Below are 26,774 nucleotides of genomic sequence, written 5' to 3'. Positions count from 1 at the left end.
GGGCTACTAAAGTCATAGTCACAAGCTATTTCAATGAGAACTAAAGATAGGAACCTCTAAAAAGCCAATGTGGCTGCTTAAAAAGCTTGCTGCTTAACTGAAAATAAAAACAGCATGTATAAAAAAATGGAAGGAAGGACAGGTAATTAGCTGAAGAATACAGGTGAGTAGCCCAGACTTGAAGAGACAGTACTAGGAAAGCTGAAGCTCAGAACAATCTGGGATTGATGAGAGATGCAAAAAGCAACAAAAATGACTTTCAGGAGGGGTATGTTTGAGGTAAGAAAAGACGAAGAGGAAGATAGTGGGAAGCTTGCTCAGTGACAGCCCAAGGAAAGCCAATGCAGCGAAGGAGAAAGTTGAGTTAAAGAGAAAGCAAAGGTGCAGTGCCTATTCAATAAGATGGATGGTGGTGATGTCAATGGATTAGAAGAGTGTAAAAGGAAAGGAAGGCTTTGGAGCAAAGATAAGATGTTCAGTCTTTGACAAATTGAGAACATGCTGAAGCATCCGAGCAGAAATATTAGCAAGACAGTTGGCATTGTGCTCTGGGTGGGAGAGAGGGAGAAGGTTCTGGAGTAGATGGTGCTAGGAACATAGGAAGCTGCCATATACTGAGTAAGACCTTTGGGCCATCTAGCTCAGTATTGTCTACACAGACTGGCAGCAGCATCTCCAAAGTTGCAGGCAGGAATCTCTCTCAGCCCTATCTTGGAGATGCCATGGAGGGAACTTGGAACCTTCTGCGTGTAAGCAAGCAGGCGTTCTTCCCAGCGTGGCCCCATATCTTATAGTGCTCACACATGTCTCCTATCAAATGCAAACCAGGGAGGACCCTGCTTAGCCAAGGGGACAATTCATGCTTGCTACCACAAGACCAGCTCTCCCACTTAAATGGGATGTGAGACAAATGTAAAGTTTGTTATTCAGGCAGTGCCTATTTTAAAAATATGTATTTTGTAATCCTTTAATTATTCCTCTTTCCATGATATTTAGAACAAAATACTGCAATATCACTTAGTCTGAAGCCAGCTGCAACTAGGACTGCCATAATATTTTTCTGCCCAGAGACAATTACTATGCATCACTCCTGAAGGAAACCTTGGTGTGATAACACTGTTATATAAACACAAGTTTACACAGAGTAAACAAGAGATCTCTTAAGTAACCAACCTTAGCGCCTGTTTATCTTCCTTTCTCTTTTTTCTACTCCACCCTTTACTGCTTTATATAACAGTAATTTGGTTTATATACTGATACTTTCCCTCAGAGGGGGAAAATATGCATAACATGTATCCATTACTCATATATGTAACACGCAATATGAGCTGCATATGTAACATGTATTACTAGCCATATACATAACATGTGTTATTCAAAGGACCACGTAGAAGGGAAAATGAAATGCATTTGTGTATTTATTTATTTTTTAAAAATAAAATCTTACCAGCATATTCAGCAATGAACTATTTTCAGATCTTGAAAGGAAGCCGCTAAACTGATTGCTACCAATATTAATATGAAGTACGAAGGCACACTCATTAACATGAGTATCAACATTGTTAAATGTATGTAAATGCAGCAATCAGTATAACAAATGAAGAACCTTTACAACGAATAGAGAGCTGAAATGGAATACACTCAGGGTCAGGGCTCAGCTGGTGAGCAGGTCTACAACCACTACCACCAACACATTGTCTCAAAGTACAGTGTTTCCCCTTTTCCCGCAGGAATGAATGGTAGCCATTCCCTTATGCAGAAGAAAGTAAAGGCCGCATTTTAAGGCCCGTCACTGGCATCTGGAGTGGGAAGCAGGAGGCTTCCCAGATGGGGCTTTACTGAAGGAGGAAGTGGTCTGAGTTAGGATGAGAGTATATAAAGCGCATATAAGCATAAATGTTTTATTTAATTTGTTATATTTGTATATTGCCCCAACCAATATACATCTCTGGGCGGTTTACAACAACATAAACCAGATAAAACAAAAATGTTAGAACAGTTTAAACCACAATTCTAATTTAAAAACTTGGGGGAAATAAATGCGTCTTTGAATACTTTTTTAAAAAACTGTTAGAGATGGGGAAGACTTATTTCAGCAGGGAGTGCATTTCAAAGTCTTGGGGTGGCAACAGAGAAGGCCAGTCCCTGAGTAGCCACCAGACAAACTGGTGGCAACTCCAGATGATCTCAATGGGTGAGATCAGTCATTGCAAAATCTGCATAAATTGCAGTAAATTGGTGCTGTTCACATTGCTGCTTTTTATTATGGTTGATTATGTTGCATTATGGTTTTTTGGTTTGTTCAGTTCCCTCCAGTCCATCTTGCCCATTTCTGGACAATAGGGTTGTAGAGCTTCCAACTGGCGCATTCACCTGAGAAGAGAATGGTGGGGGCGGGGGGGAGTACACGAGAGTGCACGTGTGTGGTGCCTGCGGATCTCCCAAATGTAATTTTCTGTATTGGGGGTGGGATTTCTGGGTGTTGTTGTGCAACAATAACTGCACATTCAATGGAAATCTCCAGCTACTGTAATGGAGCACTAACTCCAAACCATGTTTTGCTGTCTCACTGGGGGTGGGGTTCAGGGGTGGGGGAGCTTCCCTCTGAAATGGAACTGCTTTCCATTCTTACTGTTGCCTGGAGATTTTTAAAAAATATATATATCTAATTTTCCAACACGGTTTTTGTGCAAGAACACCAGGACACCAGAGCAAGTGAAAGAACTACCACATAATTACCTCATTGAAAAAGATATCTCATAGGTTAGCAGAGCACCATGCAGGCTCCCTGGAGGTAGGAGTGTGTGTGTGTTAAAGAATAACCAAGTGGAAATGAAAAAGGGCCTCCTGATCCCCCAAGCGCCACCCTCAACTTTGCTTTGTCTGTGAACTGGGCCTATAATCTCCCCCCACCACATCCCCCCACTACAGAGCTTGAAACCTGCTATGGATTTTCCAGTAGCTGGACCTTCCCATTGTTCTAGTGTACTGCTGTTAGAGAACTAGAATTTTTTTAAAAAAATCAGTATTAATTAGATGGAGTTCTGGATTGGAAATAGACTGCAGGGCACAGCAAGTCCTCCCAGGAGTGGAAATGAGAGAGGTGGCAGGCAGAGCCGGAGGCAGAGTCAGTCCTAGACAAGTTGCCACACCTCCATCTCACACTTTATCTTAGGAGTATGGCTCTACAAAAATGCCAGAATATCGCATACAACCATTTCCAACACTCCCCCAAAGTGCAATCTTTTAAAGACGCATATATTACACACTAAGGGCCAATCATCAAGAAAAAAGCTGAATAACGCCGCTGGCAGTATGAACAGCACCTTGATGTTACCGATTAGAAGTCACTGTAAATGCCCCCATCATCTGAATTCCCTCCAACACTAACTGTAGTGAAGCAAGAGTTGATTGCTGTTTGGAAAACCTCCAGGTGGCATCTTGTTGATTTTGTCCCATAGAATTCAGTGGGAGCCACTGAAAACCAAACCAACTGCATACCCTGTCATGGGTTTTGTTTACTCATCAAGCTAGAGTGTGAGAAAATGTTGGGAAATGGGTTCAAAGTTACGTCCCTGTAATATAGACACAACGTGTACAGAGATGAATGGTTAAAACATGGCCTACATGGTTTCACGTCAATATAATTACATTTGAAATAATATAACTTAACCAGTGCCAGAAGCTCAGCCTGTACATTAAGTACGTTATTATTTTCCTTCAGGGATGTTACGATCATGTGGTTACAGAAAAGCTTCACATGTTAAACAGGCCTGAGGTTAAAACATTGGTTATGGAACATTTAGATGAGGTGCAGTAAACTAGTGGTGGCAGTAGGCGGCACTGCTATCTAATTTTTAAATAGCTGATTCAGCCGCTCTCCAGTCATTGCTTGGCAGAAGTAGCCAAGAGAAAACTTTCTCTTTCATACAATCCTGTTTTCCACAATGTGTATCCCAGCAGGACCCTTCTTGATGTAGAATTATAGCCCTTCTCTAAGGTTCCATGAGGACGGCAACACTTCCATATTCATGAGCATTACAATGTTGTGAGGTTGGTCAAATACAGGATCCAGGGTACCGAAGAGGAATGGGAGGTTGAAACTCAGGAAGTGGCTTACCTAAATCCATGGGTCCAAAGGGATCTAAAGCCAAGTCTAGCACTCTGCAAATTAAGTTTAGAAGCACACCCCCATGCAGTACATTATCAGCCACTCTACATCATTGGCTGTGGCTAGCAGAGAGGGGGGAACATGTAACATAATGAGCCTGTTTTTAAGATAAGGCCCTGCTCTGGGTGCCGCTGACCTCAGACCTGAGGCAGGTGGCTACCACAGATAAGACTTTTCCAGTGCTGGCACTCTGGTTGTGGAATACTCTATATTCATTCAGCTGCCACTTTACTGGTTTTTCAGCACCAGGTGAATATAATTTTATTCTTTCCAGGTTTCAGTAGTTTTTAATTATTTGATTTTTCCCCCTGTTTATATTGCTGTTTTTACTGCTGTTTATAAATGTGAATTTAAAAATATTTTATTGTTTTAATTGTTGCTTTTAAAGTGTTTTATTGTTAGCCACTTTGGAAATTTCGCTGAAAGATGGAACAGAGAAGTCTGCTAACTAAATAAATGGAGTCCTTACATCTTAAGCAGGGAGGGGGAATAAGCACAATTTGTGATTCCATTTTCAGTGGCAGCCCTCCTGTTGAGCATAACACTTTGTTCTACCCTTAGGTACAGCAGTTTTATCAGCATATAAGGTCTGTTTTCTGACTGATGCCAAGGTTAACAGAACAGATAGAAACCATTCACTTTACAGGGGCAGCTGTTGATAGATACAACAGGAGCACCTCTTGTGCTCCCAAAATGTGAATGCAGAAATAGCCAAGTATTGGAATGTCACTCAGAACAAAAATCAAGAAAGCAAATGACACTGCATCATAACATCTAGGATATTGTGAAAGTATTTCAAGGTACCCATGCTTCATTGTAGCCATATGTCTGCTTTTGGACATGACTACCAATTACATGTGGTTGAACTGTAGTTTGATATTTGCCAGGATTTGCTGCTCCAGAATTTTGTAGAATGTGACTCTGCATCTCTTATTTCTTTTGGAGAGCTGTCAGTTGTCCAGGGCAAAGGAAATGCAAAAAGGCAGTCATGAAATGAAGGATAGTACATATTTATGAGATAGTGGCTGGGTTCACACAATCATAAAAATAAGGGAAGGAGGCAGGCTAAATATGACCACATGAACTCACAAAAATCCCTCAAGCTCAAGTTGTTCAAAGCAGGGTAACTCAGCTTTCCTACCCTGCTCTTAACCAAGGAGATCTCTCTTATCTTGATTCTTGGATTGTCTGAACCCAGTCACCTCTTCTACCCAGCCACTATGACCTAGCAGGCCCTCGCTTGCATGGAAACAATAGAGAGCTGTGTTCAGGGGCTGTCATCCATGGGCATTCCACTCTGCAAAGTATACTCTATGATCCTGACGCTGAAGCTGCTTCAGCCAGGCTGGGTCTGCCTCCTGCTCCTTCATGGCCAATCGAAGGGCAGCTGCTCCTTTGATTGGAGTTATGGCAACCATAACTCCATTATGAATTTTTCCAGTCTGCTGGCAGTGCAAAGCATACTGGGAATGCATGCAAGGCCTTAGAGGCTTGCAGTTCCTGATTTCAACCATGGATGCTGCACTTGGCTTAATCATGTGTTCCCTGGGTTTTCTGACCCAAACAGAGGTTCTGGTTGTGTGCTGCTTGTGGGGTAAGAGCTCTTGAACCCACCCCTAAATGGTTGTGTGAAAATGCCCACTTCGTCAGTGTTTCCTTGTAATACATAAATAAATGCTGCTATCTCTTCTTCAACCCTCCTTTTCTTTATCCAGAGTAGTTCCTGTAAAATTACAGAATAGTAAAGTTCAATAAAACTGTAAAATTATAGACTTATAGGCAAAATAATAATAAGGAAAAATTCCAAAGGTCTGGATTTGCAACCTTGGAGAAGCCGCTGCCAGCCTGTGAAGACAATACTGAGCTAAATAGACCAATGGTCTGACTCTGTATATGGCAGCTTGCTGTGTTCCTATACCTACCAAGAGAGCTGCAGAAGCAGCAACTTATAGGAGCGGAGGGAGAGGGCACTTGCCGCAGCTTCAGAAAAAGTTGACTATAAGTGTGAACACAATATAAATGCTAATACAGTTTTTACTTTGCAAAAACTGTCATTGTGATTGAAATAATTGCACACAAGTTCTCTGCTATCAACATGGATTAGGCTCTCTCTGCCACCCTGCAGAAGACCTGCAATTTGTGTGAAGGAACAGAATTATGACCTTCACAAGTAAGGGATAGGTAATAAGAAAGGGTACAATCCATTGGGAGGCACAGATCCTGGATGGCAGCAAGGTGACATAGGGCACATTCAGGCCATGATTCAGGAAACCACACTGTCTAGGCCCACCCATAAGCAGAACTGCTGGGACACAAGAACCATAACCTCATATCATCAAATAAGGGACTGGGTCTCACGATCAGTGAGACCCGGTTTGGGGCAGTGAGCGGGAAGAGCGGGCTAAGCCCACTCTCCCCGCTCACGAGTGGTCAGGGAGCCCTGGGCAGCCGGATTGGCCGCCCACACGATGGCCCTGCGCGAGCGCACAGGGCATACTGGGGAGACCCCCCGCCGGGGGTCTACTCGTGAGTAGGCACGGTGCGAAGGCACACCGCGGCTACTCACAATCCTAAAAAGCAGGTTTGCTGGAGTGCTCGTTCCGCAAACCTGCTTTTTAGCAGGGGTTCTTGAGCGGGTTACCCACTCAAGAACCACCGGGCTAGGCTGCAAGCCCGGTGGTTCTTACGGTCAACAAAAATCGGGCTAGCCTCTGCTAGCCCGATTTTTGTTGATCATGAGAATCGCCCCATGATCTGCTCAAGAGCTATCACGTGGATATTTGAGAATGCTGACCATGAAACTTCAATGGAATTTGCAAGATGTATAGTGGAATGCTTGTGAAGGAAAGTACTCAGAGTATGTATGTTTTAATGAAAAACAAAACAAAGATTCTTTATTTGGGATAAACTAAGCCCAGACACTTCCTCTTCCCACTCCTGGTATCAAGGTGTTCCCAGCCACTTCAGCAGATGCTCCTGTGCTCGTTGTAGGCTGCCCCCAGGTTAATCTTTATCCTTCTTTTTCTTCTTGTCACCACCATGACCCTGTGTGATGAGAAGAGAGAGAATGTAACTTGGGGCTGAGGAACATTTTACAATTTCCCTCTTTCTCTTTTCAGTATGGCAATCATATGTCCATACTGGAGAGTAATGTCATGCTTTAAGGGCCATACCATTCAGCAGGCACAGTTTCCCTTCACTTCTGGGTTTTTATTTTGTCCACATAGTGTTTAAAGGGGCAGAGGCCAGTTTGGACTAAGTTTATTCAAGCTCACTCTTTCTGCATGGACAGGCACGGAATGATGTCGGGCTCTGGCTAAACCTGCTCCCTCCATTGCTACTGCTGCTCACAGATGCAGCGAGAGCATCCATTGTCCTACATCCTGAATGCTCCCAGTCTGCCCAGTAAGAAAATGAATTACATTTGTGATGTGTAGCATCATTAAAGAAATAGTGCCTCCTGATGTAGCATAACAAGAGTGCCATTCAATTCCACGATCTCCAGCAAAGCTGCTAAAATGAGGTCACTGCTGTTGTGATTGAAAGGCCCTTATCACTGTAACTTGGCAAGTGGACTCTGAACAGCCATGTTGTCAAGGGTTCTTATGAGTCATGGTGTCAGCTGAAACTGGTGAGCTAGAAAGCATGGATTCTTTCGCAGACAGTGGTGATCCATGGCTGTTGAAGAATTATGCAATGATGGTAGTTCCCACTGAGGTGGGGGCTCATAAGACTAAATGCTCTTCCATACAAAACAAAAAACACCTATGCATTTTTTTAAAAACAAACCAACCAACGGACAAGTCAAAGGGGAGTGTTCTAGCTTAGTCTACTCCTTCTCCTGCCTTTGTGGAGGAAGTTTTTGTATGGGAGCACATTCAGTCATAATATTCCCCCACCTAAAACCTGAAATGGTACAGTCCAGGTTTAGCACCTCTGTTTAAACTAGCCTTAAGCATGGTAGTGCATTTGGCAGCAGCTCCTAATACTTGTTTTCCAGCAGAATCCCTGTACTTTTAACAGCTGCCTCAGAGACAGAAATTGAGTGGGGTGTGTTTTTTTCTTAGCAAGCGTATCTTGCAGATGGGCCTGCAAGAAAAGAAGCTGGCAACCATAACTACAGACGTCAGTAATAGGGCAACTATGTTGTGATGTGGGAACATGAGGGCTTTATTGTCAAGATTTCATAAGGTTGTGGAATTTATCCACACTTGACTGTAGAATGCCACTTCTTAACTCTCAAAGCTTCAACTGCTGCACATCAAGGAGATTATAGATTCCTTTAGGTTCATTTTCTCTCGATTTATGACAAGAGAAGTCCACCTATCAAAAGTGTCTTTGCTGCATAGCTATTATAAAGACTAACCAGCTTGGGCTAAGCAGTTAGCAGTCCTAAAAATAAGTGAATAATAAACATTTCATTAACACTTCAAAAATATAGAGGGCCTTTCAGGTTATGTAACTTAGTGATAGTTTGCACACTTTATGTGCAGAAAGTTTCATATTTTAATCTCTGGCATTCCTTGTAGAGGAATATTTTGGGAAATATTCCTGGCTGAAATCCTGAAAAGCTACTGCTAATCAGGGCAGATAATACTGATGGACCAACCAATGGTCTGTCTTAGTATAAGTATCAGTAGAAAAGGCTGGGTTTGCAATGATCTCAGTCTGACTGTTTTAATGCTGTTCTCTCCACCACACCCACAGCAAAATTGATTTATTGATTGATTAAGGGCCGTCAAGTCGGTGTCAACTCTTAGCAACCACATAGATTCTCTCCAGGATTATCTGTCTTCAACTTGGCCTTTAAGGTCTCTCAGTGGTGCATCCATTGCTGTTGTAATCAAGTCCGTCCACTTCTGGTCATCCTCTTCTTCTCTTTCCTTCAACTTTTCCTAGCATTATGGACTTCTCAAGGGAGCTGGATCTTCGCATAATGTGTCCAAAGTATGATAATTTGAGCCTGGTCATTTGTGCCTTGAGTGAAAATTCTGGTTTGATTTGTTTTACTGGCCGTCCACGGTATCCTCAAAAGTCTTCTCCAGCACCAAAGTAAGGGTAAAGTGTCGTCGAGTCAGTGTCAACTCCTGGTGACCGCAGAACCATGTGGTTTTCTTTGGTAGAATACAGGAGGGGTTTACCATTGCCTCTTCCCATTGCAGTAGGAGATGATGCCATTCAACACCTTCCTATATTGCTGCTGCCCAATATAGATGTTTCTGGGAAACATACCAGCAGGGAATCAAACCAGGAACCTATTTCCTGTTAGAGTTTCATATTCCATATTTGTGATATTTACTAAGCATCTATTATATTAATTCTCCTGGGTGCGCCTTTGACTGGGCAGCGAACGCACCTTATAGGCTGGAGGCTGGGCTGCGCCAAATGGCAACACAGCCATAGACCCAGCAGCAGTGAGGCGGTGGAGAGGCCGGGCTGCAGCAAAAAGGAGGTGAGGCAAGGAGAGAGACTGGGGCAGAAGGTGGGGGGAGGGCAGTAGGAGAGACTGGGGCAGAAGGTGGGGGGAGGGCAGGAGAGAGCCTGGGGCAGATGGTGGGGGGAGGGCAGGAGAGAGCCTGGGGCAGATGGTGGGGGGAGGGCAGGAGGAGAGCCTGGGGCAGAAGGTGGGGGGAGGGCAGGAGGAGAGCCTGGGGCAGAAGGTGGGGGGAGGGCAGGAGGAGAGCCTGGGGCAGAAGGGGGGGAGGGCAGGAGGAGAGCCTGGGGCAGAAGGTGGGGGGAGGGCAGTAGGAGAGCCTGGGGCAGAAGGTGGGGGGAGGGCAGGAGGAGAGCCTGGGGCAGAAGGTGGGGGGAGGGCAGGAGGAGAGCCTGGGGCAGAAGGTGGGGGGAGGGCAGGAGGAGAGCCTGGGGCAGAAGGTGGGGGGAGGGCAGGAGGAGAGCCTGGGGCAGAAGGTGGGGGGAGGGCAGGAGGAGAGCCTGGGGCAGAAGGTGGGGGGAGGGCAGTAGGAGAGCCTGGGGCAGAAGGTGGGGGAGGGCAGGAGGAGAGCCTGGGGCAGAAGGTGGGGGAAACTACTAGCCCCAAGGAGTGCACAGATGCTCTGTGAAGGGTCAGCTAGTAATTTACTAAACAGCACAGACACATTTCCACCTCCAAAGAGGAATTATCTGGTACAGGGTGTAATATGCTTTCATTAATTTACCAGACACCCATTACATTTTTACCTTTTCTGATTCACTGTCAGAGCTGCTACTGCTGCTGTCATCATCCTGCCTGTCAGACTAGGGGGCAAAAAACAGAAGATTATTCCAGTGTTGGCACAGAAAACAGAGCTTGCCAATCAGGTTCCATGACTCTTAATCCAGAGACATCTCTATCTCCTCACTGATCTGTCCCTTTCCAGAATTTTCTATCTGTCCCCCTTCCACTAAAGTGACAGTTAGGCCCTCTCCATTGGCTCACCTGGGACCAAAGCCTTCTCACAAAACTGTACATCTCCCCACCCAGAAAGGACCCAATTTGAAGATAATCTACTTTGCACTTTTCATTATGCAAAGTGAATGTACCTGAAACGTGATACCTGAAGCTTTCTATTTTTTTTATTGCCTCTCTTTTTCTTCTTCTTCCTTTTGTGTCATGTCATTGCCTGTAAGTCAACTTGGCCCTGTCTGTTTCATTCTCTGTACAGCACTGAGTTAAAATAACTATGACAGGGACTTCTGCTTCTCTCATTGCTAGTTCTCTAACACATCCTACTTCGAGTTCTTTACCCATCCACTGCTGTACAAGCAGCAACAGAATATAATGCATGTGGGAGATTTACTGAATGTCCCCTTGTGGTGTGGATACACGAAAGACAGGAATCTCTCAATATTTTAAATCCCTAATGTTTTGCCATGGCTCACATAAGTGAATAGAACTGGCCATACTTTACAGAAGGAAGAAAGGAACTGAACAAACTAGCTAATTGTCACCTTCTCTTTATACTTTCAATGAATGTTGACACATTTTGCGCCAGTAATAGGGCAACTATGTTGTGATGTTGTAATATGAAAGTGAATCCTAAAGAGCAACAATATCCCCATACTCCTGTTCTAACTTGGAAACTCAGTCACAATATTCCCTTTGAAATATGTTGTTTCCCCACTCAATGACTATATTTCTTGCATTTCCCACAGTGCTGCTACCTCCTTTTTACATGCCCTGTTCTACATGCAGCTTCCTGATTAAATTTTTCCCTCAGCCAGCCAAGCTGGGATCCGTTTGATACACAGAACAAGGAAGAAACAAGTACCTTAACTTCATGTTTGCAAAGAGCTGAGTCATGCCCAGCTAGTAGCTGTTCATCTCTTCTCCACCCAAATCATGATGCAAGCAAGTATGTCTCTCCCCTCCCCGCAACTCAGGCTTCTGTGGCAATTAGAAACACCTTTTTTTGATGTCTGAAAAATACACGTCTTCCATAAATACTTTCACTAATCCATTCACACACTTTCCATCTTTGAGTGGCACACTTGGGTACTGTCCAGGTTTTGGGAGGAGGAAGTCTCCAAAGTGACCTTTCTGCTCTCTCACAGTGAATTTATAGGTGCGGGCATTGCCTCAGAGTTGAGGAAGGAAAGAAGTTTATTCACTCCCCTCCTTCACATATCAGTGGGAGCCAAAAGCCTGAACTCCTGTCCGGGAGACTGTCAGGCCCACAAACCCCGTCCCGACTGATCTGCTCATCCTCGGCAGCCTCTGCCTTAAATAAATCCCTGCATCTTGGACACTCCTCCCCACTTTCGGCCAGCTCCATCTTCCCTGGCCAAGGCACGTGTCCTGGACACCCAATCTCTGGCCTCCAAAGGGAGCTCTTTCCCCAACTCCACCCCTTGCCTTATCATCCCTCCAGCTGCTTGCAGCTGTGTAGCTGCTATCCTGGGCATTCCCTCTCCACCAATCTGCTGCCTCTTGGGATACACCTGCCCATCCCCCAGTAGCTGTTGCACGTCTCTCTGAATCCTCTCTGGTTTCTGAGACATAATTGTCGGGGCTGTCCTGGCGTCTGGAGCCCCCGGCTTCTCTCAGCACTCTACCAGCTGGCTGGGTACACCCCCCGGTCTCAGGGAGGAGGGGAGGAAGCCCAGACAGGTACATTTCTTTATGTTTATGTTTAATCTCCTTCACTCTTTCAGACACATTTCAAGTCTCTCAAACATAAGAACAGCCCTGCTGGATCAGGCCCAAGGCCCATCTAGTCCAGCATCCTGTTTCGCACAGTGGCCCACCAGATGCCTCTGAGAAGCCCACAGGCAGGAGTTGAGGGTGTGCCCTCTCTCCTGCTGTCACTCCCCTGCAAATGTCTATAGAGAAGCAACTGTACTGCACATATTTGTGTAATGCATTCATTAGTTTGTCTTCCATGTTCTCCTCCATTATATATTATAGTTAATGCAAGTTGACTCATAAATATGCATAAATATTAGCCAAGGAGCATGTTAACATGAAGGACAGAGCCTGTCAACAAATTGCCTGTCAATGAAGTTTTTGTACTTTGCCCACAGATAATGGACAATCACCATGCAATGCTGGATAAGGTGGACTGGTCATAAACATTCCATATAGTGCCTAGTGAGTATGCAGAGACCCCACAGACATTTTGTACATGGCTCAGAAAATATGCATAGACCCCACATGAAGAATATGATTGGCTAAACATCAAAAGAGTGACACTGTCCACTTGTGCACATTCTCCAGCATCATTTGGAGAGTATGCATGTTGATTTGGAAATGTGCAAAACCCTTTAGATGGCTGTCACATTGTGTACTTTCTCCATGCTTTCCTGTGAGTTTGCATGATAATGGGTGTTTATACTACAGTCTCCATTCATCTCACTTTAACTGCCAGAAGTTATTAACATAAATTATTAACTATAAATTATTGTTATTTGCTGACATTCTATGGAGAATCATATGGGTAGTTCTCGAAAGCCACACTGCTGTGGATGTCTGAAATAAAGTCTGCAGTGTTGTAAAAGAGCGCTCTTGGGTTAATATGTAAAATTGTGCAATCAGATTTCTGTGTTGGTGTGGCCATTACTGGCATAATGGCAGTAGGCCCACACAAGTGTAATTGCACAATTTTACATGTCTCTGCAAGAACACTCTTGCACAGCACCACAAGCTTTGTTTTAGACACCAACAGCAGCGTAGGCATTTGAGAACCGCCTGCGTTATTCTGCACAGAGCATCAGTCACTGTTATTCTAAATATTAATATACCACTTTTCAACAAAAAATGTTCACACAGAAACTTTTAGAGGAAAAAGAATGAGAAGAGGTTCCCTATCCTAAAGGAACTCACAGTCTAAAAAGAAACACCAGCATCAGCCACTGGAGGGATGCTGTGTTGGAATGAACTGGCACTGTTGCATTCCCCTGTTAAATATAAGCAGGTGCCTCTTTGCCCTGAATTGTTAGTTTTCCACAGTGCACAATACGGCTGATATCTTCCCCAGAATTTATGTCCCCCAAATCTCAGATTTTGTCGTTCCCCCCACACACACCGCCCCCGCTTAATGTTGCAGAAATCAAGGAAAGGGTGTGAGAGAAAATCCATTGCCATAATGGCTGGAAATATGTAGGCTATGTCTGTAAACTACTCCAATGTGCAAAGATGGAGTTTATTGCTCCTCCTTCATGGCTCCCAGCCATATTATTTATTTATCACATTTTTATACTGCCTGATATGTACATCTCTAGGCAGTGTACAAAGTTTAAAGCAATATGAAAAGTCACTGATTAAAATCCATAAAACAATAAAAACAATCACGTAAAACAGTTATTAAAACAAAATATTAAAATTAATTCTAATTAAAAGCCTGTGAGAACAGGTGAATCTTGAGGGTCTTCCTGAAAACAAACAGAGAAGGAGATGCTCTTATTTCAGTGGGGAGCTTATTCCAAAGCCCCGGGGCAGCCACAGACAATCCAGTGGCAACCCTAACTGGATCTCTCCAGAAGATCGTAACAGCTGGCAAAGAAGGCACTCTCTTAAAAACCCTGGGCCCAAGACATTAAGGGCTTTATAGGTAACTAGTATTTTGAAGCACGTTATAATAACGGGCGCTAGCCTTTTCCTCTCCCCTTTACTGTTTTTTTTAAAAAAAAAATACTGACGCCGCCGTTGCCGCCGAAGTCCCACCCTCCCTCCCTCCCAACTTCCGAAACCACCTTACCCCGGCCCGTGACAGTTGAGAAAAGAAAGACCTAAATTGAAGAGGGAGAGAGGAGCTCGCAAGCAGTGCTCCTCCCTCTGCAAAGCCTCTTTCCGAACTGGCGCTTGGGGCGGAAAGGACGCCTCTTGCGTCCTTTCGGCCCCAAGCGCCAGTTCAGGCAGAGCCTTTGCAGAGGGAGGAGCACTGCTTGCGAGCTCCTCTCTCCCTCTTCAATTTAGGTCTTTCTTTTCTCAACTGTCACGGGCCGGGGTAAGGTGGTTTCGGAAGTTGGGAGGGAGGGAGGGTGTGACTTCGGCAGCAGCGGCGGCGGCAGCATTTTTACTTTTCGTTTTCTTCGGCCTTCGCTCGGCCCCCGGTCCCGGCCTCCGTCTCCCTGGGCCGGTCTGGACCTCCCCCGCCATTCCCCCTCCCGCCACCCACCGCGGCCCATGTCTCCGGCCAGGCTGGCCACCCAGGGCTCCGGCGGGCCCGCCACCCACCGCCACCGCGGCTCCAGCAGGCCCACCGCCGCCGCCCGCAGCTCCGGCCGGGCCCTCCGCTGCCCGGGGCCTCTCCCTTGTTGCCGCGGCGTGTCCTCTGGCCAAGGCGGCGGCGGCCAGTGTCCCCCGGCGCCGCTCACCCGGCTTCTTCGGGGCGGCCGCTTCTGGCCGCCCAAGATGGCCACCGGCTGCCGGTGGTCGTGTCTCCCTTGCTCTGTTCTGCGCATGCGCTCCGCGCATGCGCAGAACAGGCCAGGGAGGCACGGACACGCGCTTGGTGTCCATCCACGGACGGACACCAAGGGTTTTATTATAGAGGATAACCAACACTTTGTATTTTGCCCGGAAACATGTCAGCAGCCTATGCAGTTCTTTTAAAATCGCTATTATGTGGTCCCTTCGTGTTTTCCCAGAGACCAATCTGGCTGCCACATTCTGTATCAATGTACCACTGTTTTAAGGTCATTTACCTCCAAAAATGGACGTAGCTGACATAAAAGCGCTCCTGGCTACTGCCTCAACCTGAGAAACCAGGGAGAGGTTTGAGGCCAGGAGCACTCCCAAGTTATAAACCTGATCTTTCAGGGGGAGTGTAACTCTACCCAGAACAGACAGATCTAAACCATCTCTCATGTCCCAACCCCCCACAGTCAGTACCTCCATTTTATTTGAATTCAACTTCCATTTATTAACCCTCAACCAGCCCATTACCACCTCCAAGCAGGCATTAGAGAAGCTATGCCATTTCCTGATGAGGGTGATATGGAGAAATAGATGTGGGTGTCATCAGCATATTGATAACACCCTGCACCAAACCTCCTGATGATCTCTCCCAATGGTTTAATGTAGATGTTAAAGAACTTTGGAGACAGTATGGAGCCTTGTGGAACTCCACACTTTAGTTCTCGCTTTGCAGAATAACAGTCTCCTAGTGATACTATCTGGAATCTATCAGAGAGGTAGGAATGGAACCACTGTAAAACAGTGCCACCCAATCCCACTTCCCTCAAGTGGTCCAGAATGATACCACGGCTGATAGTATCAAAAGCTGCAGAGAGATCCAAAAGGATCAGCAGAGTCAGACTCCCTCTGTCAATAGTCAATTGGAGATCATCCATTAGGCCGACCAAGGCAGTCTCCACCCCATTGCCCACATGAAAACCAGTTTGAAATGGGTCTAGATAATTCTCGTATCACAAACTGTCACAAACTATCCTACACATACCAACACCAGTCTTCTTACCACTCAGAGCCACTTTAGTATTTTATTATTATTATTATTATTATTATTATTATTATTATTACTACTACTACTACTACTACATTTATATCCCGATCTTCCTCCAAGGAGCCCAGAGCGGTGTACTACATACTTGAGTTTCTCCTCACAACAATCCTGTGAAGTAGGTTAGGCTGAGAGAGAAGTGACTGGCCCAGAGTCACCCAGCTAGTATCATGGCTGAATGGGGATTTGAACTCGGGTCTCCCCGGTCCTAGTCCAGCACTCTAACCACTACAGCACGCTGGCTCTGGTATGGAGGAGGTAAGCCGGATAGAGAGCTGGTGTAGCATCGTGACTACTATGCTTCTGATCAGGTCTTCTCTGGCTTCAGTCTTACTTCGTAATGAACTCACTAGGTGGCCTTAAGAAAACCATCCCATCTCAGTTCCTTTGCTTCTAGGAGCATAATAATATTGACCTAGTTTACAGGGCTATTGTAAGGATTACATCAAAACAATATATTGAAGTGCTTTACACACTCAGAACACATTATACAAATGCTAAATAATAGAAACTGCAGAACAAAGAAGCACTTGTATGTGCTTTTGCACTGCTATACAAAAGTAACAAAATAATTGATCTGCATAAGCTTACTCCTGGTGGAGAATTTTGGTTTCTCTGGTACAAAATGCAAATAAATAGGATTCATCACTGAGCTGCAATGGATTGATTTCAAGTTAATCCTTTCCAGCCTAGTGACAAATCTTATTTGAACTTGCATTATATGCTAGTTCTCACAAACAGCAACATCTTTCCATGAAAAGCCACAGTGCAGTTTTATATTGATTACTTTAGAGTGAGCAACAGATCTGCCCCCTGAAATGAGGAAATGTGGTTGCAGTGAGTTATGTGTGATGATTGGATATGGAAGTCAGACAATGATTAAGGTTTCCTGTGGTGTTTCATGGAAGTGTCTTGAGTTTTGGGGTGTTCTTGAATAAGGATGTGCAATACTGACTGGCATCCGTTTGGGAATTTCAAATTGTTTTGAAGTTTTTCATTCAGGACATTGGATTAAGGCACATAATTGCACAGTATTGAATAATCTTGTCTCATCACATGGAAAAGACTTCAAGAGTAATCCTAGGCATCTTACTCAGAAGTAACTTCAGAAGTAACTTCACATCTTCTTGTCTTATCTTACCCTTTTCTCTTTCTTCTTTTTCTTGTCTTTTTTGTCTCCATCCTTCTTGTCTTTTTGCTTCTCTTTCTCCTTCTCTTTTTCCTTTTCCTTCTCTTCTCTCCCAAATACTAAGAATAGTAATAAAAAGTCAGGAGAAATAGGAAGCATGGGGCACTTTGACATTTCAAGACAGGAGATTTATCATTCTTCCTTGCTGTAGCAGATTAAAGCCTTTCTCTCAGAGCTAGCTCACATGAGAAAATGCCAAGTCATCTCCCAGAGCTGCCTAGGTGGGCTTCTCATAAAACCTTTCTATATTTCTTGTAGATTTAAAATGCTGCCACCAAGCACCCTAAAGCTTGCAGAGAACCAGACCAGTGGATTGGGTGCTTTAATCCAGGTCCCTCTGTAACTAGGAATTGGGCAAATAAAACAAAAACAAAAACCCTTTACATGTATGCCTACACAGGATAAGAAAAACTGATATCTGCTGAGTACTTGAGGATGCTTTTGCTCCAGATAAATCCCTTTTTCTGCCCTCCTGTTTTTTCCTAAGTTAAAAACCAATTCTGAGAGGCTCGTAAAAAGAAAAGAACAAAAACAGTTATATTCAATTACTAGACTGCTTCCATCTGAGGCTTTTAGTTTTAGGTTGCATTTAGGCATGCTTAGATATTTACAGAGTCTTTTGTAACACCCTAGGTATTTGGGCATATGCTAGTGTTTCTTACTTTAATTACATTACAGGTAAATAATAATAGAACAGTATCAGGAATACGCAAAAGCACGCACATACAAAGAAATATAAGTTCCTAATGCATAGTCCAAGTAAACAAACTGTTCCCTAAGCTGAATTACCTTTTCCTTGAACTCACCCTATTCCTGATTAGAATCAAGCTTTCTGCAATCCTTTATTTCAAGGACCTACAGAGTTATTCCATGAGAAAAACCTCCATGCTGGCTTCGACCATGAGGGAGCAAAACTCAATTTCCCCTCACTAAACCTTTCTTCACATGCTCCTCTTGCACAGACTGCCCTTCTTGTTCCCAGAATTCCCAGCAACTGCTCTCTAGGTCTCACCCACCTGGTGTACTGATTGGCTGCCCTGAAGTTCATCAGCCTGTCAGTCACGACAAGGGTTCACTCCCTCTTAACTCTTTAGAGGGAGGAGAGGCTGATCACTACACTTGCCTTCCCCACCCACCCCTGGCAATAAAACAAAACCTTTCAAACTCTAGGTCAAAAGGTGGACAAACCTTTTGTCAAGGATGCCATACTTTAAGTCCAAAATGTAAGATAGTACCACTCTACATGCATTATAGGGCATAGCATCCCACTCATTCCCCTGTTCCTTGCTGTGGTTTTTCCTCTAGTCTATTGACAAGGACTGCAATAGCAGCATAGCGCAGGAGAGGCATGTCTTATATGCAGGAATGCAGCAGGCCCTTTCCTTCCAGTCTAGGGATGCTATAAGGTCCTGCTGCAGGTGCCACCCAGACTGGCCACGCTTACTTCACTGGATATGTAATCTACCAGCAGAAAAAGCAAGCAAGAACTTCCATTGTCAATTTGCCTGAAAATTCCCACCCTCTGAAGTTCTCTGTTTCCAGGAAGGTTACCATCTCTGATTATCTCTAGCTGCTTTAATTTATGAATGGCATTTCATGCTATAATGAGAGGTGATGTGATTTCACAAAATGGCACATTACTCATTGGAACAGAAATCTGAATGGTGCAAGAGCGCAAGGAGTATGTCAGATTCTGCTCCTGCACTTCATGACACCCAAAATACTAATATTTCGATAGAAACTAGAATTTAGAAGTAATAATACTTCTAATAGGGAAGAAACGCTCCAAGAGAGGAACTGTTAGCGGAGACTTGACTTTTGATACAAGATTGTTCTGAAGACCAGATGTTAATTCCTCCCTCCTTCTCCTTATATATGTTTAAGTAAGTTAGCAGTAGGATGAGCAATATTGAAGTGTATTTATTGCTGAGGACTGGTCAAATGATTGACCCTATCTCTGTTTCCAAAGGCATGTAGCATCCATGATTCTGGCACATCAAGCTCCACTTTCTACTGAAAGTAATATTCATGGCAAATACATTGGAAAGAGCATACAAATTTGAGTGGCTAACATGATACACAGCATTACAGCTCTGTAACACTGTGCCCTGAGGCAGCTGCAGACTTCTAAGGCAGCCTCAATGCTGTTCAGAAGCATCCATTGCAGAAGCAGCGGTTCCACAGATTTCCCTATTGTCATGAATGGAGAAACCTGCAGAAGCACCATTTCCACCACAATGTTTGCTTCTGAACAGTGTCAGGGCTGCCTTAGAAGTCTGCAGCAGCCCCAGGATACAGGGTTACAGAGCCATAATGCTGTGCATCGTGTTAGACAACATTAACAGAAAAAGAGGTAGCCTATGATTTTTGAGTGAGGAATTCAGTGTTACAACTGCAACTGAATTTCAGAATTTTTCTGTTATTGAGATACATGTGATCAGGTGTGGTCAGAAATCCAGACTTATGTACATAATCAGTTATATGAACAATACTGATAAAGTTAAAATAAAACCATACTGCAGTACAGAAGCATGTAGAATCTGGTGTTGATGATGACAGAGACTTTCTTATGGGAATAGCTTAGTTGAGATGGTGGGGGTGAGGGTGTTTTCCATAAAGATACAAAGCAAAAGCAACTTGCCTTTTAAGATTGAAGACATCCTTCAGTCGTTTTCCAGACCTTGCCTAAAAATTCAGAAGATCCTAATATTCCTAGGCCAGTACAGCGCAAGTCACTTATGTATTAGCAAGACTCACAAACCTGGAGGAGAAGGTGGAAATACATGTGAAAAGGACATTAGAGACAGGGAGGTTTCTGTGTGGAAGATGAATCTGACCCACTATGTTTGGAGCAAGCAACTTTTATGTTGTTTGCCTTGGAAAGGTAGATACAAGACTAATCGGTTTTCAAAACTATGCAAACAATCTGGTTTTGCCTGTTGGCATTTGGCTGTCTCACCTGCAGCCTCACACTCTACTATTACTACAACGACAATGACAAAGTTCATCAAAGTTCTCAAAGCAGTTTACATAGAAAAATAAATAAAACATAAATAAGAGGGTCCACACACACCTCACAGTCAGCAGCCTAATAATCAACAAAGGCAGGATACATAGCTCTGGGCAAGCAAATTATATGTAAGGTCAGAGTGGGACAAACTGGCTTTATTCATTTTATTACTTAATTTGTAAACATTCTGGGTTTCTTCCCCTTAGGGATCAATTAACCAAAACAAAAAGGTCACCAACAAAACCACTGCAGAGAAAATGAAGTGCATAAAGTCAGCACAAAGTTGTTGATCTGCATGTGCTTATGAAAATTTGTCAGGCTGTAACATTTGCTTCTATAGGATTGCCTCTGGCAAAATCTTAGTCCCTCATGGCAACAGCCTCTCTCACTCCTCTTAAAAGCTGAAGGGCCTAAGCCAACAGCAAAATGCCAGCTCCTGAGTTCCATGTGTAATCCACCCAATCCAGAATCTCAGTTCAACAGGCAAAAATCCAAAGTGCATATCCAGCCAAGCAAGAAGCTGGGCCGTAAATTCTCTAAAAGGAAGAGAGTGATAAAAGAAAGCAACCTTACCTGGTTGGGAAGAAAGACAAGCAACCTTCCAGATGCTCGACGGATCAACGGAGATGCAGTTCTTGCGTTTTTATTTCCACTGTCTCTACTCAGTTATGCACTGAAAGAGAAGAAAAACTGGTTTGAACACACTGCCCAAGGGTGTGCTTCCAACTTACGTAATCCTTGCTCAGGCATGCCTGATTTTTGAACCCTATCTCTAACAGAAAGTTAGGCCAGGCCAGAGTTCTCTCTCCCTATTGTTGGAGATGCAGCTCCTGTTGGCATCAGCTCTTAGAACCAGCAACTCTATTGACCAATAGGAGCACTAGGGCTAGAGCTAGCGAGCAAGGGAATCCCTTCTCTCTATGTTTTCTCTACTCTGCCTCCTCTTTGTCAGACAGATAGTATCAGGTTTCATTCTCTCACCTGCAGAGAGAAACTTGCTTATTCTCCCTTCCCCTATTCCTCTATCTAGTTAGCAGCAAGGCACATAGGCCTTATCTGTCTCCCTGATGGATTTCCTAAATACACAGCCTTATTTAGAACTTTAACTCCATGTCTCCGGACAATATTAATTAGCAGTGCTCTCCTTGCCTGTGCACTACTGCTGCAGCTAGGGTAAAGAAATCTCCTCTCCAAGCTCTTTAGCACCTATCACCCCACAATGGGAACCAGGCCATTGAATCAAATGGGGGCTAGTTGAGCACACTGCTCTGGGTAATATTAGTTATAGGTCAACTGTCCTTGTTTCTTAGGCTTATAGTTTTTCAGCTTTCTCAGTGGGCTTTTGGAAGCTCATCTGTTTCTGTGAATTCTCTTTCAGCTCACCCATGGGAGGTCTCCAACCTTCCATGGTTGGAGAGTGGTGCCTAACCAGCTCCAAGTGGTCTTGGAGGAAACTTACCAGTGTTTCTGGATCTCTAGACCAGTGTTTCTCAACTGCCGGCCCGCAGACCGGTGCCAGTCCACAAAGCATTGGGTACTGGTCCGTGAGGCATCACTAATAAAAACCACCACCCCCCAAAAAAATTTAGGGCTGCCACCAGGACCTCTCCAGAGCTCATTTCCAGGCAGCTTTTGCTGTTGAAGCGAAATGAACATCATCCAACAGCAAGGGCTGCCTGCTTAGAAATGAGATCTGCAGAGCTCGCTCGGGCTCTGTGGATCCCGGGCAGTGTGGATCCAGGGCACTGCCCCCTTTGAATGTGACATCATGCACGGGGGTGAGCTCTGAGACCCACAGAGCCCAGGAGAGTTCTCTGGAGCTCATTTCTAGGCAGACAGCCCGTGCTGCTGGATAATGTTTATTTCACTTCCTCAAAATCAGGCAGGCAGTAATGGGCTGGATGAGGGAAATCCGTAATTTGAGTTCATTACTGTCATTCAGGAGAGCCCTTAAAACTTATCTGTTTTAAATTGTTTTAAATGGTTGCCCTGGTTTTCCAGGGGTTTTAGCTGTTTGTATGATTAATTGGTTTCATTTTGTTTTTATAGTTTTGATTTTAATTGTTAACTGGTTTTAATTGTTTTTATCCTGCTGTAAACCGCCCTGAGCCATTTTGCGAGGGTGTTATATAAATCGAATATAAATAAATAAATAAATAAAACAAAATAAAATAAACTGAAGCTGAATCCAAGCAAGTGCTCATTGTTGGAGGCCGTAATCTGCAAGATAGGATAGAACTTCCTGTTCTGAATGAGGTTACACTCCCCCAAGACGAATAGTTTTGTAGCTTGGGAGTGCTCTTGGACCTGGGTCTCACCCTGGTGCTTCAGGTTGAGGTTGTGGCCAAGAGTGCTTTTTACCAGCTGCAATTGTTCAACAATTCTGCCCGTTGCTTGAGCAGAACGACCTGAAAACAGTAGTACACCAGCTGGTAACCTCCAGATTGGACTACTGCAATGTGCTCTGTGTAAGGCTGCCTTTGTATGTAGTACGGAAACTTCAGTTAGTTTAAATTGCGGCAGCCAGATTGGTCTCTGTGGTATCCCAGAGAGACCACATTATGCCTGTTCTTAAACAGTTGCGCTGGCTGCCAATATGTGTCCAGGCAAGGTACAACGTGCTGGTTATTACCTTTAAAGCCCTGAATGGCTTAGGTCCGAGTTACCTGAGAGAGTGCCTTTCTCTACAAGAGCGCTCCCCATGGATATAAGAGGATTATCTTCCTTGTAAGCCTCCAGGAGAGCCTTAAAGACCCACCTTTTTAGCCTGGCCTTTAATGATATCTAGTTTTAATTTTAATTTGGTTTAAATGTATGTTTTTAAAAATTGTTGTATGATATATTTTTTATTTTAATGCAGACTGCCCTGAGCCACTTTAGGAAGGGCAGTATATAAATTGAATAAATCATAAATAAATGTTGGCACATGAACACTGGTGTTGTGCACATGCACTTTATCATTAAACTGTCCTCTGGGAACCACCATTCCCAGCACCATTTATGTCTGTGAAACATTTGGAAATTTAACTGGCTCCCCCCTGCTAAAATGCACATGGCCCCAAAACAAGAGGGAGTTTTAGATCTTTGAGGGAGATCAGCTACATAAAATGTTTGCAAGCAAACATAAAGGAGAATTGACCCACACTGAGAGACGAAGCTCACCAAACAAAAGCCTTCTGGTCAGGCGGCCTGCATAGTTCACAGCAATGAAGGAGAGGTTATAAGATAAGGAGCTAACACACTCAATAACTCCTGCTTATGTCCCTACTAAGCAGTTGGCTTTGTAATTCATGTAGTTTCACAGCAATCAGTGAGAGTTTCAGCTAGAGTGAATGGGTTAATATTAAAGAACTTTTGCACATGCATCTTCAGAGCACCCTGGTTAGTCTGTATGCCGATTGTGTACCTGACAAAGCTCTTTTCACATTCCAGGCTGGAAAAGAAATTCTAGGGGAAATTATGCATGATTCATCATAGGACCAAGCAGTATGAACTGTAAAGACTCATATTTGATATGAAGTAACAACAAACTTTGGGATATAGAGGACAAATACACACTTTCTGTGGCACATGGCTGCTGTGATAAACACATAAAGCACGAAGGGAAGATGCATGTTTCAAAACCTGAAGGAGACATATAGCGCATGCCCACTATATGTTGAACATGCCTGTTTGAGGAGGTCTGCTGTTTATTAGCATCACCCACCCACCCACCCACCCAACCATAATCATAATGCTGTGATTGAGGAGGAAAGGCTGAAGAGCACCTTCAAGTCACCTGGTCAAATCCATGACCAAAAAGTAAATGAACGACACTCGCTGGTTTTTCACATATGTAAAGATCTCTTATTTCAGCCTAGTTATAACCAGTGTTTACTGCCAATGTTCAGCATTACAGGTAGTATTTTATCAGATTTATTTATGGATTTGATTTCCTGCTTTTTGACCCATAAGGTGACTTATATAAAAGACGGTGGTTTAATTTATGTGTCTTCTCACACATAATGTTGTGAAATACATGTTGTTGTGTATGCCATCAGTTACCAGTCAGTTAGTTCCTGGGGCACAGAGGTTGTTTCTGATTGTGAGCCTTTGTTCCTGTGTCCCAACTAGTTTCACCAATTCCAGACTGGTGTTTGCAAACAGAGGATTCAATTGGAGTTTGATGAGAAACTTCAGACAACTACCACCATCCCGATGAGCCATTGTGAACACATCTGCTTCTAACGTTCAGTTTATAAGAACAGCAGCAGGTGGCAAAAGGAACATCAGAATCTGGGGAAGCATTCGACACCATCTTCTGACTGTCACTCTGAGACCCAGTCCAGAGTAGCAGTGACATCTTCCGGTGTTACCTGGCAACGTACTTCTAGAGAGAACTCTTTCCTGGGTTTGCTGCAGTACCTAAGGACAACACCCAGGGGCTTTAATTCCCACCCTTCCCCCACCAGGGTGCTATTTATCTTAGGATCAGCCTCCATTGAAAGGCGGCGTATCAAACTTTTAAAATAAATAAATAAGTTGACTGTTCATCCTCAGCACATTCTTCAGCTGTTTATCCTCAGAAAAAAATAGAATCGATTCATGACTTTAAAAAGAGCCTCTTTGCTCTGTTAACAGGGGTAGATTTTTGCACTGCTGATCTGAGAAAGATGTAAAGTTGTGCTTTTGCTGAAACACCCAAGGAGCAAGTTTGGGCTTGCTGTTGTTATTTTATTGATCAATTATATTTGTACACCCGCCCAAACCTGTGTCTCTGGGTGGTTTACAACATAATAAAACAAATCAGAACAAAAATTAAAATATTAAAACAATTTAAAAGCACAAGTCTGGTTAAAAAGCTTGGCTGAATAAATGTGTCTTTAGAGATCTATTAAAAGTTGTTAGAGATGAGGAAGCATTTCAACTTTATTTCCATTATTTCCCCATTATTTCAGCAGGGAGTGCATTCCAAGGTTTGGGGGAGCAACAGACTGTCTTCTGTCAATGAGCTGATGGCAACTTTGAGAGGAGAGCTGGTTTTGTGGTAGCAAGCATGACTTGTCCCCATAGCTAAGCAGGGTCTGCCCTGGTTGTATATGAATGGGAGACTTGATGTGTGAACACTGCAAAATAATCTCCTCAGGGGACGGAGCCACTCTGGGAAGAGCAGAAGGTTTCAAGTTCCCTCCCTGGCTTCTCCAAGATAAGGCTGAGAGAGATTCCTGCCTGCAACCTTGGAGAAGCCGCTGCCAGTCTGTGAAGATAATACTGAGCTAGATAGACCAATGGTCTGACTCAGTATATGGCAGTTTCCTATGTTCCTAACTGTAGACTAATTTCTCCAGATGATCTCAATGGGCTATGGGGCTCATCATGAAAAAGGCATTATCTTGAATAACCTGGGCCTAAGCTGTTTAGGACTTTATAGGTTATAACCAGTACCTTGTATTTATCCTGGAAACATATTGATGGCCAGTTCTTTTAATACAAAAATAATATTTAATATTGATTCTTTTAATATAGGAATAATATGGTCTGTTCAAGATGGCCCGGAGACCAACCTGGCTGCCACATTTCATACCAACTGCAGTTCCCAGACTACATACAAAGGCTGCCCCGCATAAGAGTGCATTGCAGTAGTTGTCTGGAGGTTACCAGCATATGTACCATTGTTCTAAGGTCGTTTATGTCAAGAAACAGATGCAGCTGGCGTATCAGCTGAAGCTTATTACACATCTAGGATTATCTTACTTCAGAGGACATTTGTATTTGCATTATTTTCAAAATTAGAACTCTTGTTTTCTGAAAATGGGTCATGCTTGTAAGATGTATGGACCTAATGGTGCAGTGGGGAAATGACTTGATTAGCAAGCCAGAGGCTGCTGGTTGAAATCCCCACTGGTATGTTTCCCAGACTATGGGAAACACCTATACCGGGCAGCAGTGATATAGGAAAGATGCTGAAAGGCATCATCTCATACTGCGCAGCAGATGGCAATGGTAAACCACTCTTGTCTTCTACCAAAGACAACCACAGGGCTCTGTGATCACCAGGAGTCAACACTGACTCGACAGCACACTTTACCTTTACAGTAAAATCAGTCTTCTTGCTAGGGCATAAGTAGTAAGCAAAACCAGTTCACAGAGGCTTTTTCTTTCAGTGAAACAGAACTGAAGCCAAACCTAACATCTCCTGGTTGCCTTGAATCTGAACTGGAACCAAACTCTTAAACATAAAAGTCCACTTCAGATGTTAAAAAGAGGGCAGGCAGGGTGGGGGGGGTGATGTACTCATAAGCAGTGTCCCAAGAACACAACCACAAGCCCTAGCCCAGTGCCAACACCTCAGTCCTGCACTGCTCATGTTTACAGTGTTTGCCTGAAGAGACAAATGCTTTAAGCACAAACTGATGAGTTCCATGATTGGAAGCACTGTCAGTACTGGAGGTGGGGCTTCAGAGCATGTTCTGAGCATGCTGTTCT

At 44.0% G+C, this 26,774-nt stretch overlaps 1 protein-coding gene and 1 long non-coding RNA gene across 3 annotated transcripts; one reads left to right on the top strand and one right to left on the bottom strand.

The window, feature by feature from the left end:
• The first annotated feature begins 4,312 nt into the window (after positions 1 to 4,312).
• Positions 4,313 to 23,932, top strand: LOC128342865 (uncharacterized). 2 transcript variants are annotated; one of them, XR_008315214.1, is made up of 4 exons: positions 4,313 to 4,420; positions 11,306 to 11,505; positions 12,674 to 12,740; positions 23,742 to 23,932. It is a non-coding gene; the product is annotated as an uncharacterized LOC128342865 (long non-coding RNA). The 2 variants fall into 2 exon arrangements; XR_008315215.1 differs by lacking the exon at positions 23,742 to 23,932 and adding an exon at positions 20,516 to 20,736.
• Positions 7,034 to 21,322, bottom strand: LOC128342864 (uncharacterized). The gene is made up of 5 exons (XM_053290908.1): positions 20,883 to 21,322; positions 19,941 to 20,060; positions 17,252 to 17,358; positions 10,352 to 10,408; positions 7,034 to 7,216 (listed from the first exon to the last, which is right to left on the bottom strand). Exons 2-5 carry the CDS (start codon positions 19,957 to 19,959, stop codon positions 7,175 to 7,177), a joined length of 225 nt encoding a protein of 74 aa, XP_053146883.1. The 5' UTR covers positions 19,960 to 20,060; positions 20,883 to 21,322; the 3' UTR covers positions 7,034 to 7,174.
• Positions 23,933 to 26,774: the final 2,842 nt, after the last annotated feature.

The sequence above is a fragment of the Hemicordylus capensis genome, chromosome 2, assembly GCF_027244095.1.
Source record: "Hemicordylus capensis ecotype Gifberg chromosome 2, rHemCap1.1.pri, whole genome shotgun sequence".
Lineage (NCBI taxonomy): Eukaryota > Metazoa > Chordata > Lepidosauria > Squamata > Cordylidae > Hemicordylus > Hemicordylus capensis.
This window is presented reverse-complemented; position numbering and strand designations above follow the sequence as displayed.